At 38.8% G+C, this 15445-nt stretch overlaps 1 protein-coding gene across 1 annotated transcript; it reads right to left on the bottom strand.

Annotated features, from left to right (window-relative positions):
* Positions 1 to 12667: 12667 nt before the first annotated feature.
* Positions 12668 to 13072, bottom strand: LOC141685188 (uncharacterized). The gene has a single exon (XM_074490305.1). The coding sequence runs from the start codon at positions 13070 to 13072 to the stop codon at positions 12668 to 12670; it is 405 nt and encodes a 134-aa protein (XP_074346406.1).
* Positions 13073 to 15445: the final 2373 nt, after the last annotated feature.

The raw sequence follows: 15445 nt of genomic DNA, 5'->3' as shown, positions 1-15445 counted from the left end.
AATTAACCTCCATATTGTGCCTTGATCGAAGCTTTTTTGAGCAGGATTGATTCGACCAGGGTTTTCATTTGATTTCTAGTCGAATGAGTAAGAAATGATCATTTTCATATCCTTTTATCTTGAAGTTGGGCCATATGTTTGGGCTGGACTCTCTCTTTTTTTGATTTGGGCCTAGATTCTTTTGGGCCAACCATTCAGTGGGTTTTTCCTTTTTGGGCCTTTGATTTTCAACTATTTGGGCCCTTTTCTGGGCTCGCTTCTTATTGACCATCTTTTCCACAGGCCTTTTAATTGGGCTCCCAACTCTGGGCTTTCAATTTGGGCCAAAAATTTAGCTAGGCTTCTTTTCACCCTTTTTTCCTAAAAATCAAGTGGGATTCATACAAGGCTTTTCAAACACTTGGGTTGTCAACTGGGCATGATTATTTCCTCAGGAACATTTTGGTCTTGATAAATATTTTTTGACCGAATTAACCTCCTTTTCTAGCCTTGGTCGAAGCCTTTTCGATCTCAACTAATTCGACGATGAATACAACATGAAACCTGATCGAATTGGGTCTGGGATTTGGGATATATTACTTTCTGTGACTCCATATATTTGATTTGGGCCCTAAGTCTGGGCTGGATTTTTTCCAATCTCAAATTTGAGCCTAAGATTTGGGCCTGAATTCTTTTATGGGTACTTTATTTTTGACCCTGGGCCTTTTCCAAACCAGGCCTTTACCTTGGGCCTTCCCCTTTTTTGACTAGCTTTTTGTATTAGGCCCCTTACTTTTAACTGGGCTTCTTTGGTCCACCCTAAATTGGTCTTTAATTTGGGGCCATTTAATTTTCTGCTAGTTGGGCCCTTTTCTGGGCTTACCTCTTATTGGGTTGATCTTTGCCCTAAACCTGGGCTAGATTTATGAAACCTTGTATTGGGTTTCAACTTGGGCCCTTCTGGGCTTTGATCTTTAATTGGGCACTTAGTATTGACCCTGGGCTTGATTTATTGATCCCTATACTGGGTTTTTTTCTAATTCAAGTAGGATTAGGCCTTATTTTTGGGCCTTCATTTATCCAAATCCTTTTTGGATTTGGGACTTATTTCTGGTTTTTGAAGATAATACTCATATATATTTTCTTCCAGTTTTTGGACCCCGGGTGCTGGGCTTTGAATATTTGGGGCCCTTATCTGGGCTTGACATACTTCCAGGCCCAACAAGTTTTAACCTTTTTTTTTTTTTGAATTGGGCCTTTTTATAGGGCTTTCATATCATGCATCTAATTTAATTGCCATGCCATAGAGATTCAAACATATTTCGTAAAATTCTCTGAGCTTCAAAAATTGTTTGGGATTCATCCCTTACACAAGTCTTAATAAACTTCATAATAAGACATATAAATCCTAAGCAAAGCTTCAAGGTGCTTTTCAACCTACTCTCCATCATGACAAGTGAGAATCGTATCCAACTGCCCTACACATAGTAAACCTTCAGGTTTTGTGCATGCCAAGTTCTCGGGACTTCAAAACCATCCATAGTCTCCAGCTTGTAGGTTCCTCTACCCTGAACACTCTTGACTCTGTACGGCCCTTCCCAATTCGGGGCAAGCTTCCCTTTTTGTCCTACACCAGATGCTTCTATCTTCCTCAAGATTAGATCGCCTTGTTTAAAAAACCTTTCTTTAACCCTTAGGTTGTAGTAGAATGAAGCTTTTTTCTGATATTCTACTATCTTTGCATGTGCTTTATCTCGCACTTCATCAATTAAATCCAGGGCTAATCTCTGCCCTTCCTCATTTTCTTTCTCATCGAAAGCCTGAATCCTTGGAGAGGAATGTGATATCTCCACGGGAACTACTGCTTCCGCCCCATATGCCAACATGAAAGGAGTTGCATCTGTCGTGACTCTACAAGTAGTCCTGTAGGCCCATAATATTGGAAGTATCTCATCTACCCAATTATTTCTTGACTTCTCGATCCTCTTCTTTAGTCCATCCAGGATTATCCGATTTGCTACCTCTGCTTGTCCATTGGCTTGCGGGTGAGCCACAGAGGTGAATCGTAACTCGATTTCATTTTCTTCACAATACTTCTTGAATTCCTCATTGTTGAATTGTGTTCCATTGTCAGTGACAAGGATACGGGGAATTCCATATCGGCACATAATGTTTTCCCACAGGAATTGTGCAACCTGCTTAGTAGTGATTTTGGCCAAGGGTTTGGCTTCAATCCACTTGGTGAAATAATCAATGGCTACAATCAGAAATTTCCTTTGTGCCGTGGCCATAGGAAAAGGCCCTAGAATATCCATCCCCCACATGGCAAAGGGAATAGGCGAGTTGATAGAGGTCAGCATCTCAGGGGGTTGTCTAACAATTGGTGCATGCTTCTGACAGCGGTCACACTTCTTTATATATTCTTTGGCATCAGCCATCATTTCTGGCCAATAGAAGCCTAAACGAGTTATCTTATGAGCCAAGGCCCTGCCCCCCAAGTGTTGTCCACAAATACCTTCATGCACTTCTTCAAGAGCCAAGCGTGCCTCATCGGGCCTGAGACACCTCAAGTAGGGAACCACGAAAGATCTTTTGTAAAGAATCCCATCTATCAAAGAGTATCTTAGTGCCCGAACAGTTAACTTCCGTGCTTCAGTTGCATCACTTGGCAACCAACCGGTCTGAATGTGAGCCTTGATGGGATCAATCCATGACGTCCCCAAGCCTATGGGAGCCACTAGCTTAACATCTATGCTCCGTGTCTTCAAAACACGGAAGTACACACTTCCTGAACTTTCTTCAATCTCAGACGAAGCGAACTTTGATAGCGCATCCGCCTTAGCGTTTTCTTCCCTTGGAACGTGTTCAACATGGCATTCATTAAATTGGGTCATCACAGCCCTTACTAGGCGAACATACTTTGCCATCGTATCATCCCTTGCTTCAAATTCTCCCTTTACCTGGGATATGATCAACTTCGAGTCTCCACGGACCTTTAAGTTTTTGACTCTAAGTGTCCCAGCTAGACCAAGGCCAGCAATCAGGGCTTCATACTCTGCCTCATTGTTTGTGGTTGGGAAGTCTAGCTTCATGGCATACTCAATTAAGAATCCATCAGGGCTTTGCAAAACCAACCCTGCTCCACTGGAATTTGTTTTTGATGCTCCATCAAAATAGAGAACCCAATATTCTTTCTCCTTGTCCCCATTGTCGACTCCCTTGTCTTGAGGTGTGGTATCTTCCTGCCCCCCGACTTCTTGGTTGGGTATGGTACATTCCACCATGAAGTCAGCTAGTGCCTGGGCTTTTATGGCCATACGTGGCTTATACTTGAGATCGAACTCTCCCAACTCTATTGCCCACTTAATCAGTCTCCCACTTGCCTTGGGACTGTGAATGATATTTCTCAGTGGCTGATTTGTTAGCACTTCAATTTGATGAGCTTGAAAATAAGGACGCAGCTTTCTTGAAGCCATTACCAAGGCTAAAGCGAATTTCTCAATGGCTGAATAATTCAACTCAGCACCATGCAAAATTTTGCTGACATAGTATACGGGTTTCTGGACTTTCAGTTCCTCCTTAACCAACACTGCGCTCAAGGCGCTTTCTGAAACAGCCAAGTACAAGAATAAAACTTCACCCAGAACTGGCTTGGCCAACAACGGGGCCTGGCCCATATACTTCTTTAACTCTTCAAATGCCTTCTGATTTTCCTCACTCCATACAAAGTCTTTAATGTTCTTTAATGACTTGAAGAATGACAAGCACTTGTCTCCTGACTTGGAGATGAATCGTCCTAGCGCAGCAACCCTTCCTGTGAGTTTCTGAACATCCTTGACAGTTTTTGGGGGTTCCATGTCCAGGATTGCCTTTATTTTATCGGGGTTAGCCTCAATTCCCCTCTTTGAGACCATCAGTCCCAAGAATTTTCCAGATCCTACTCCGAAAGCACACTTCGTAGGATTCAACATCATCTTGTGGTACCTCAGGACCTCAAAAGCTTCCCTCAAATGGGTTATATGATCAGTCTTTACTAGACTCTTGACTAGCATGTCATCAACATAGACTTCCATAGTCTTCCCAATAAGATCCTTAAAAATTTTATTCACCAACCTTTGATAGGTGGCTCCTGCATTCTTGAGACCAAACGCCATAACAAGATAACAATAAACACCAAAGTCAGTGATAAATGATACCTTTGGAATGTCATCCTTATGCATTTTGATCTGGTTGTATCCGCTAAACCCATCCATGAAACTCAGCATCTCATGTCCAGCGGTGGCATCAATCAAAGTATCAATTCTAGGCAGCGGAAAACAGTCTTTGGGGCATGCCTCTAAGAGCTTTTCCACTTCCTGCTTTATAGCCTCTTGTCTTTCCGGGGCAAAATTTCTTTTCTTTTGTTTCACTGTCTTCCGGCTTGGATCCACGTTTAACTTGTGAGTAATTAACTCCGGGTCTATGCCTGGCATATCAGCTGCTGACCATGCAAACACATCACTATTTTCTTGCAAAAATTTCACTAACTTCCCTCTAAGGGGCTCCTCTAATGTGGCTCCAATGAAAGTCATCCTCTCAGGATTCTTGGGATCTAAAGGAACCGAAACCAATTCTTCTGCTGGCCTTCCACTATTCTCATCATTTTCTCGAACATCCATATCTTCAATAGGAAGAACCTGCCCCCCGACTCCATCTGCCCTCAAAGAGGCCACATAACAGCTTCTAGCCATTTTTTGATCCCCTCTCTCTTCTCCAATCCCGTTTCGGGTGGGAAACTTCATGACTGAATGGTAGGAAGAGGGGACTGCCTTGAAGGCATGTATCCCTGTTCTCCCCATGATAGCATTATAAGTTGAACTAGCCTTTACCACTACGAAATCCAGCATCTGCGTTGCTTGCCTTGGCTCCGTACCTATGGTGGTTGGCAACTTGATTATCCCTTCCACAGGACATTCTACTCCAGCAAATCCATATATCGGCATGTCGGTTGGTGTTAACTGGGAGTCGTTATACCCCATCCTTAGAAAGGTGTCGTGGAGCAAGATATCCACAGAAGCACCATTATCCACAAGGACCCTCTTAACCGGGCTATTTCCTATTATCGGCGTTATGACCAGCGGGTCGTCATGGGGAAACTTCACACCCTCTAGGTCGGAATCATCAAAAGCCAATGTTACTTCTGTCCTGGCCCTCTTCGGGGCTTCTCCAACAATATGCATAACCTCTCTAGTATATGCCTTTCTGGAATTTTTGGACAATCCAGCAGCAGTTGGACCTCCAAAGATCGTGTTTATCACAGGCCCTCGAGGTCTCGGCCCTCCATAAATGGTGTTTATAACTGGTCCTCTAGGTTGGGGATTCCGCCCCTGATCATCTTGGTCCCTCCTACGATCTTCAAAGTTCTTCCTTCCATTATTATTTCTGTCTCCTCCATCTCCAGTATACTTGTTCAATCTTCCTTTTCGAATCAAAAACTCAATTTCATCTTTCAATTGCCTACACTCATCGGTGTCATGGCCAACATCTTTGTGAAACCTGCAATACTTGCTCTTATCTAGCTTGGCTGGATCGGCCTTCAAGGGCTTAGGCCAACGAACATCTCGATCTTTCTCGATCTCCATCAATATCTGGCTTCTGGGAGCATTCAGCTTAGCGTATTCGGTGAACTTTTGCCCAGGTCCTCCCTTCTTGGGGGTTGAATCAGGGTTTTGTTCGGTTTTAGGATACTTATCCTTAGCGATATACTCCAGATCAGTTTTCCGCTTCTTGCCTCCAGTGAGCTCATTACTTACTACGGTCTTCCTCATGCTTTCTTCAACCTTGATATACTTCCCTGCCCTCTCTTGGAGCTGCAACATATTTTCAGGGGGACGTTTGGCCAAGGACATCTTGAAAAACTCATCCCTAGTTCCTTGTTGCAGTGCTATCATAGCTACCTTATCATCAAGGTCTGGGACTTTTAAAGCCTCCTTTGTAAAACGATTCAGGTAATCTCTCAAGGATTCCTTAGCTTCTTGCACAATACTCATAAGAGATGCTGAACTTTTCTCATGGACTTTTCCACTGATGAACTGCTTAATAAAAGCCTGACTTAACTCTCTGAACGATCCAATAGAGTTTGGGGGCAAGCGACTGTACCATCTTTGAGCCATACCTGACAGGGTTTGAGGGAAGGCCCGACACTTTATAGCATCATTCACGGGTTGCAGCAACAGTGCATTAGAGAATGTCCTAACATGATTAGCGGGGTCTCCCGTGCCATCATAGGCTTTGATAGTGGGCATCTTGAATTTCCTTGAGATATGGGCATTCATTATCTCTTCTGTGAAGGGTGGAGTTGGATCATCAGGATCTCCAAGGGGAAGGAGATTGCTTGGATCAGTTCTTGGGACAACAGCCCTTCTTCTTACCGGACCATCCAGGTCTATGACAGGAGGAGGATTTCTCCCCCTAGGAGATATCTCGGGTCTGGTGGCCTGGTGAGCCTCCAAATCACGCCTCAGCCTTTGGATTTCAGCCTCATGAGCCCTGATCCTTTCCTGCACTTCTTGGGGATTCGCCCCTGGGGTGCTTTGGGGGCGTTGCCTTCCATCGGTCATTGGCTCTTTTCCAGGACGCCTCCTTCTCGGGGCCACTTCATCATCCGAAGATTCAGAGTCTCTCTCAGTATAAGGACCAGAAAATTCCCGATCCTCAGGAATAGGACCCAAACCTCGTATATAGGGGGGTGACTGCCCTCGTGCTTCGCCTCGCCTAGCATATCCGCTTCCTCCAACCTCAGGGCGAAGGGGCATCCCATAAGGGGGGTTAGTAGTAACAATAGTTGAATATTCATACCCGACGGGTCGAGAATTCACAGGTATATGTATTTGTTGAATTTGAGGATTCGTACCTTGAATAGTCGGGGGAGTTGTCCCTTGTGGCTGAGGATGAGTTGCCCCTGTCTGGGCTTCCCCCTGAGTAGATGCATAAGTTGAATGGGGAGGAACCTCCACGGTTGATGAAATCACCTGGGTTGCCTCTGATGGTGTTCCTTCCTCTAGAGCTCCAATTGTTCTCCGTGTTCTCGCCATGGTTGTTGTTGCTTTCCCACAGACGGCGCCAAATGTTATGGATTAAAAACTAATATATATAATTGCTGTATTTAATACTAAGGAACGTGATCTTCGAGACTCGATTTGACTGCTCTTGTGTTTCGTGACTCAATCTGCCTTAACAAGATGCCTACGTACCTTGCTGATTGCCAAGGATCAAGTCAAAAAACGTAGTTCTGATCAGTGGGGTGAGACCCCTTATATAGATGTTGGTGGTCCTTGAATTGGACTTGGTATAGGAGACTTGGTGGGCAAGTCTCATAATTAGAATGGACTTTGGAGTCCTAGATAGTAGGAAACTGATTCCTTATCCTTTTAGGTCCCCTTGAGGCTTATCTATAAGGATTTATATCCTTATCAGGACTCTTCTCAACAGCTGATTTTTCCCTTATTAATTAATTACGAAATTAATTAATAATCAGGGCTTTTGGGCCATTTTTATTCGACCAGACCTGATCTGATCCATCAGGCTTAACTTTTCTGGTCTGAATATCATACATCTTCATATTGGGTCTAGCAGCCCATTAATTATAAAATCAGGACTTATTTATCCCTATCATGTATATTGAACATGATCAAATTTAGAATTGTTCCCTTAATACTGATTAAGAAGGAGAACTAAGATTCTATGTTATTATTAATGCTTAGGTTCTTAATCTGGAAATAGTAATTGACACGTGTATATTATTTACATGCTTTGATTTATATATGAAATAATTCTTTTGAATTATATCATTATATTTTGGGTGATGGAATTATATACATGGTGGATATTATTTATTGAAGGAATCCATGTCCTGATAATATTCGGGTTAATGATGTCCCCTTGAAAGCTCAAAAATATTTAATTATGTGAAACCCTGCAGGTGGAATTTATTCTGGCATAATTAAATAAAGGTTGAGTGGATGATCAAGGATAAAAGATATTAATTAAATAAATTATCAGTAATTTATTTAATTAATGGACATATGATATTTTAAACATGGGGAATTTAATAAGCAAATAATATTGGAACCGAATTAATTAAATTACGGTGTTAGGAAAGGTAGTGCAAATATTAATTCTTTAGTGGATTGAATTAATATTTAATTACTTTGGGCTAGGCTCAAGATGTAATTAGAAGGCCCAACCTAATTATCCATGGTCCCTATTGTAGCCTATATATATTCTTATTCTCTTCTTGCTTGGAATTGTGTGAAAACATATTGTAGCCACCAAGGAGCAAGAAGAGAGGATAACTTGAGAAGACGGAGGCCACACTTCACTCAAGGGAATTTGGGAATACAATAGAAAAGCGTGGAATCAACCATTAACAAGGTAATCCTCTTTTCGTAATCTTTATCGTAAAACGTAGTAACACCCTAAGTCCGTGGTTCCCAACATTAAGTACACGAAAGAACACAATTTCAAAATCTTACCTCTTTCATTGACGGAGTTAGATAGTAGAACAACTAAGAAACATAAAATCAGAGGAAAAGAGGACAAAAAATACTGTTGAAGATGTTCAGTAAGTTTGATTTCCATAAAAGAGGTCTCTCAAAGATTTGGAATGAGCAGAACAAACTAATCCTTATCCAGAGTAACTTTAATTCAAATTGTGAAATGAGGTGTCTGAAAATGAAGGAAGGGAGAGGAAGAAAAGTAGTGGGAGTACACTTGCCAAAAAAGAGGGATGTCTGAAGAACCGTGTATATCACTTTCTACAGAGAGAATGATATAGTTTGGATTTGAAAATGGAAATAGTACAATGTCACGTGGGGTTAAGACTTTCAAACTGATATTAATGGCATTATATGTAATTATGTAATAACTTTTAGGGTATAGGATGTAAAATGTCACAACTTTTTATGAATTTAATGGCATTTTGTGTAAATATATATGAAGTCTTAGAGCATGGGGTGTAAAAAGCCTTGTAATTTATGGAATCAGGATTTATGATATAGATAGATATTTCCCATCTGCCTATTTTCATCAAGTTCTGTACCCAAGAATTAGTGCATTGTCCATCTCCTATACTGAGAATAATTCACAAAAAGCAAAACTAATTTATATATTTCATGTTATTTAAAGTATTTATGTACTAAAGTACTCTAACGGAAGATGCTATCATGGATCTATGTTCTTATGCTTGTGTATAAAGCTATGTTGTTGGTTTATGTAACACCCGCTAACAATAGCATTATTTTATCTTTATATATACGGTGTACACTATAAAAAAATCAGAAATTTCTGACCAACTCATTTCTGACAAATAAAAGATGATGGGAAAAGAGACCTTATAACCGACCAAAATAACCGAATACTGAAATAGTTCATAAATAATATCATTACCAACCAACAATGCTTGATAATGAAACGATTGGGTCCAACATCCACGTCACTAGCTATTATTTCCAACCAACTCATATCTAAAAAACCTTACAGGATGTAGTGGATGGTTTTTTTCCCCTGCAAAGAATGTCTACTTTTTTTTCATTACGCTATATATGACATATTTGTACACTTTTATAAAGTGTGCTTTAGAAAATATTTTAATAAGTATGAAATTATGGTCATATCACAATATCACGATTTTGGTGTTACTATAGCCAGAGAGTTTTTTTTAATAACTCAATAAATCTCTGATATTCATTTATATGTCTTCCCTATTACAATCCATGAGGTCGAGTTGCGGGTTGAATATTTTTTTTTGAAATTTAACTTAAAACTAATTTTTTTCCTTAAAAGTAAGTGATTTGAAAAAAATATAATTATGGACTTTTAGAGAAAGTAAATGCGTATAAAAGATCTAAATTATTCATATTTTATAAATAATGATATATTTTATTTGAATATAAAACTATACAAATTTGATATTTATAAAATTGAAAAAAGAAAGATGTAAAACGAGTGGGCTAGGGTAACATTTCTTTGGCCTTCGGCTGTTAAAAATTGGGTTTGGATGGCCGAATTTTTAAACTAGCAAGAATAGAAATTTTAGACATAATTAAAATGGGGGAAATTAATTAGGGAAAGTATCCCTCTACACTCTCTACATTCTCTTTAGACAAAATCAATTAGGGTTCCCAATGACGGGTTCGAGCAACAAAATCGAGAAGAATCCGGGTTCGAGCATAGCAAAGTAAAGCGATGAGTTTCAATTAGGGTGTGAAACAGAGCAGAGCGATAGGTTTTAATTAGAGTTTTGAGCATTACAGTTGGGTTCAATTAGGGTTAAGCTTTCTAAAATTTTTAAGCTATATTGAGTTTAATTTAAAGGTATAAATGATCTTCCATCTTGCAATTAAATATGTGTACTGATTAAAGGACCGAAGATGAGCTCGTTGATGGACCACATACTAATTTTAATAGATTTAATCATCAGATGGAATATGGTAAACAACAATTTAGCTGTTCAAATTTTTCGCGATTAAGTTTTGTTCTTAAGCTTTTATCCTCAAAGCGTGTACATGGAAATATGGAGGATGAATCCGAGGATTTATTAAGAGAAGCTTTTTCAGGTCCACATAACATTATCTTTTAATTATGTAAAGAATATCATTAAAGATGTATGTCCTGATTAAAAAAAGGTACATGCATGTCAAAAAATTGTATGTTGTATTAGGGAAAAAATATTAAAGATGAAATTATTTGTAAAACTTGGGTGTTTCAGTATGGGAACAAGTAGAAAAAAAATGCATCAGTGACAATGATCGAGAGAAGGTGATTCGTAAAGTTTCGTCCAAGTTATGAATTTTTTTCCGCTAAAATCTAGGTTGCAGAGGTTGTTCATGTCGAAGAAGTTTTCCAAACTTGATTTGGCATGCTATGAGATGCAAGAATGAGTAGAAATTTTGACATCCTACCAATGCTAAGGCCTGGAAGGCGATGAATGAAAGGTATACTAAATTTTCAATCGAAAAGAGGAATATCAGACTTGGTAGAGCTTCTGATGGATTCATTCCTTACCGTACAATGAATACAACTAAGTTGACATGGCCAATTATATTGGTAAACAACACATGCCACTGTTGGTAAAAAACTGATTCTTTCAAAATCATCCTCAGTCCAGAATATTGAAAGATTAATATCGACATATATATGCAACCTTTAATTGAATAATTGAAAGAATAATGGGATGTAGGCCATCGATACTCATGATTCCTTGACTAGTTAGAATATTATGATATGTGCCAGTGTGTTGTGGACCATTAACGATTTTCCCGGATATGCGATGCGCTTTGCTTGGAGCACAAAGGGTAAATCGGTTTGTCACATATGCGAGTACGATACATCTTCAATGTACTTGATACATAGTAAAAAAAGTACTACATGAACCATCAAAAATTTCTAGATCTGAAGCACAAGTGAAGGTTATTGATAAGAGAATGTTTAATAATGAGGTCGTAATAGGACAGGCGCCCCTAATTTTAACTAGTTAAGATGTACTTGAATTATTATCTGACTATAAAAACTGAATTTAAAAAAAGGATAAAACCAAGAAAAAATGCAAAAGGAGTACAAAGGGTAAAAAAGTTTACTCCTTGCTACACGAGAAATGATGATGAGACGGGAGAATGGAAAATGGTAGCAAGTGATTAGGACTTACCATATTATTATAAAGGCAAGGATTTTTACATTGATAAAATCGTCGATCCTAAAATCGAGCCACTGCGACAAACGCAGCCACATGTAATCATACGACCAAGGCCAAATGTGTTTGAAAGTATTAAATGTTATCAACTGTTGTTTCTTGTATGATCAATTTGTATATTTTTATATACTTGTATATTTGGCGAAGGCTGAATTTTTTTTCTTTTTTGATGTACTAATAAGTTTCATTACTGTCGAAGCTCCAAAACTTGTTAAACGTCAGTTTGTGACCACTTGTTACTTGCAAAAACAAATTAAAAGGAAATTATGTAATAGATTCTGTAATTATAGAAAGCTTGATCGGCTGAATAATGCACAAGTTATGAATCAAGGTGAAGTTAGATGTTCTCGGAAGTCGGCACTTTAGAAAATTCCACGTCAAAGGCAGGGATAAATGTGGTGAATTCACTAATATTAAAATGTCTTCCCCAATGGCTAGTGCTACACCAGAAAATGTATGATGCTCTTTAACCAAAACCCAAAGTTTATTAAAGAAAAAGAAGCTCGTATGTCGAGGCCAATTAAAAATATTATCATTCCTAGTTAAATTAGTATTATATATATATATAAAGGTAATTCAAATTTTAGTTAAGTTAGTAAAATACAAATTTCTTATAAACCCAAATCTAATCAATTTATATTTTTCAAAAATTGTGTTAGATCTCGATTCTTAGTCTAAAAGTAAGTGGAAGCCTATTGGCCCAAATACATGCAACTTCAGTAAACAATAAGCCTACCACAAGTCCCCAAAAGATCATGATTTTTTGGTGCATTCAGTAGTGGTACTTTACTTTATAAACTGAATATAAGTCACAAATATCCTCGATGTGGGACTGAGGTATTACATGTGTTGAAGTAACTATTGTTAGAAAGTCTTTCTGGCTGGCTAGTGCTACACTGGAAAAGTTACTTTGCCCTTGAACCAGAACCCAAAGTTTTTTTTTTTTGAAACTGAAATTCATTAAGCAAAAGAAGAATCAGATACAATCATCTCCAACACACAGGGAGGAGGAGTACTAAACCAGTTCATTGTTCCTGACATACAAGGGAGTTTATCTATGCTATGAGCTACCCTATTTGCTTGTCGACGAACGTGTTGAACTTTCAAATCACATCGTTGGCGAAGGACAGCCCTACAACACTCGAAAATAGAGCCAACCTCGGACACATACTGACTGTTCTTTCTTAATACATTAACCACAACTAGCGAATCACTTTCCACGACCACCTGAGAGACACCCAACCCACACACCCACTGCAGCACTTCCTGCACTCCTGTTGCCTCTGCTTCCAAAATCGAGGCATTTTCATCAAAGTTCTTGAGCATACCTGCCATAAAAGCTCCTGTATCATCCCTTAGTACCATCCCAATTTTGAAATGAGACGAACCTTCATGTATAGCAGCATCCTCATTAGCTTTATACCATCCAGGATCTGGAAGTTGCCATCTAACTCTGTTACCAGGTTCACTACTACTTAAACCTGTCCACCGCCCTGCTGCTTACTTTGAGCTGCCTTCCATTCTGTAATCATCCTGGAACTAATCTCCGTTGCTATTTGCGGAGTGACAGTTTTATCCTCCCATATTTTCCTGTTTCTAGCAAACCAGATCCCCCACAACAACTTAACCATTTTAATCAAATTATCCTCCGTTTCCACCTCAAGTTTCTCCAGTAGCCAAGTCGATACGTACTCCACCTCTGCCATATTATATCCTCCACCCATGCAGCTCCAACAACTATTTGTAAAAGGACAATCGAAGAAAAGATGACATACGTGCTCAATGTCCACATTACACATTGGACAAAGTATTGTTATTTGAACTCCTTTACTTCGAAGCAAGTTCCTCACAGGGATAGTGTTTTTGCAGATTCTCCATAATAAGTACTTCATCTTCTGTGGAATTGATAACTCCCAAAGTCTCTTCCAGCCTTTCGATACAGCCTCAGGTTCATTAAACTGCCTATCAAACCAATAGTGATATCTAGATTTCTCCGTATAACACCCTTCCTTTGAATGCATCCATGCTACTCGATCTTTACATTGATTCTGTGGAATTCTCGTTCCCAAAATACAGTTAACATCAACTTCATGAAAGGTATTTCGTATTTTATTCACGTCCCATTGTTTAATGTCTGGACGGAAATACTCACACACCTTATCACTTCTGTTTCTGTTAACGTGATGATCCTCCACTCTATAACCATTCTTTCCCCTTAACCACTGATCAGAGAAGATATTAATAGTCTGACCATCTCCCAGCACTCATTTAAAACCTTTGCACAATTCATCTCTTGCCATACAAATGCCTTTCCAAATAAAACTTGCATCTTGACCCACCTGAGCTTTTAGAAAATGATTTTGTTGAAAGTAGTGTGCTTTAAAGACTCTTTCAACCAGCGATCTTGTATTGTTCAACAAATGCCATACGTGCTTCCCCAATAGAGCCAGATTGAAACTGTACAAACTTCTAAAACCCAGACCACCTTTGTTTTTCGATTTACACATCTTTTCCCATGAAAGCCAGCGTAAGCCCTTCCCGTTATTTGCTCCTGACTTCCACCAAAAACCATTTAAAATCCTTTCAATTTCCTGTGAAAGCGATTTAGGAATTAAAAAACACGACATACAGTAAGATGGAATTGCTTGAGCTACGTTCTTTATCATTACAGCCTTTCCTGCCCGTGAAAGCTTACTATTACTCCAACCTTGGATGCGTTTTAACACTCTTTCTTTAACGAAATTGAAAACCTTCTTCTTTGACTTGCCTATCAGAGATGGTAGTCCCAGATACTTACTGTCCTCCATTCCATTATGAACACCCAAAATATCAGAGATCTCTTGCTGCTTGTCCCTCCTTACATTTGAGCTAAAAAATATCCCCGACTTGTTAAAGTTTACAGCTTTCCCCGACTATCGCTCATACACATTCAAAATATTCTTCACCCATTGAGATTCCTCCTTACTTGCTTTGAAAAACAACAAGCTATCGTCTGCAAAATAATAAGTGCGTAACCGCAGGAGCAGAACCCAAAGTTAATTGGGGAAAAAGAAATTCAGATGTTAGGGCCGATTAAAAATCCCAATAAACCCGGTGATAAAAATGTGAACATCGAGTTTACAAATGTTTGGAGGAAACTGGATTTGCATAACACTTGAGTTGAAGATGAAAGAATTGATGAAGATGAAAATATGGATGAGATTGATATTCAGTTTAGAAATTTTAAATTAATACCTACATGTCTTGATTGATGTTCCAAATATTTGTGGAGGTCAAACTTTGTTAATGTTTCTTTTAATTATATGTATGTTGAATATCTATCACCTCCACTGTCACTTCCATCTTCTGTAAAATCGATGACGGTGTACGAACTGAATAAATGGCTAAATAATTAGAAGAACAATGAAAATATGAAGGAGATGAGCGTGCCTATATTAGTTGCTGATTTGGAGATGAATTTAAAAAAGACAAAGAAAAAAATACAAGATTTAGATGAATACATTTCACAAATCGTGAAACGAAGAGATAAGGATTCTTCAAAAGTTATTTTTAAAGATGCGTCATTTTCTAAAAAAAGTTGAAAATTGAGGCTTTTTATATGTTTTCCAGAAGAACATTCTAAGAAGTAGAAAAGCAGTCTTTGTTATCATGATTTTCATTATTTTTGTTAATAATAGAAAATTCTAAAAATTTATTCTAACTCAATCTTGTGTCAGAAAACCAATATACTAAAGAAAA

The sequence above is a fragment of the Apium graveolens genome, chromosome 9 (genome assembly GCF_009905375.1).
Source record: "Apium graveolens cultivar Ventura chromosome 9, ASM990537v1, whole genome shotgun sequence".
NCBI lineage: Eukaryota > Viridiplantae > Streptophyta > Magnoliopsida > Apiales > Apiaceae > Apium > Apium graveolens.
Note: the sequence above shows the minus strand (reverse complement) of the source record. Positions and strands in the feature narration are given on the sequence as shown.

Bases quoted from the DNA above. Each gene is read 5' to 3' on its own strand.
- LOC141685188 (XM_074490305.1), bottom strand. From the start codon at position 13,072: ATGGTACTAAGGGATGATACAGGAGCTTTTATGGCAGGTATGCTCAAG.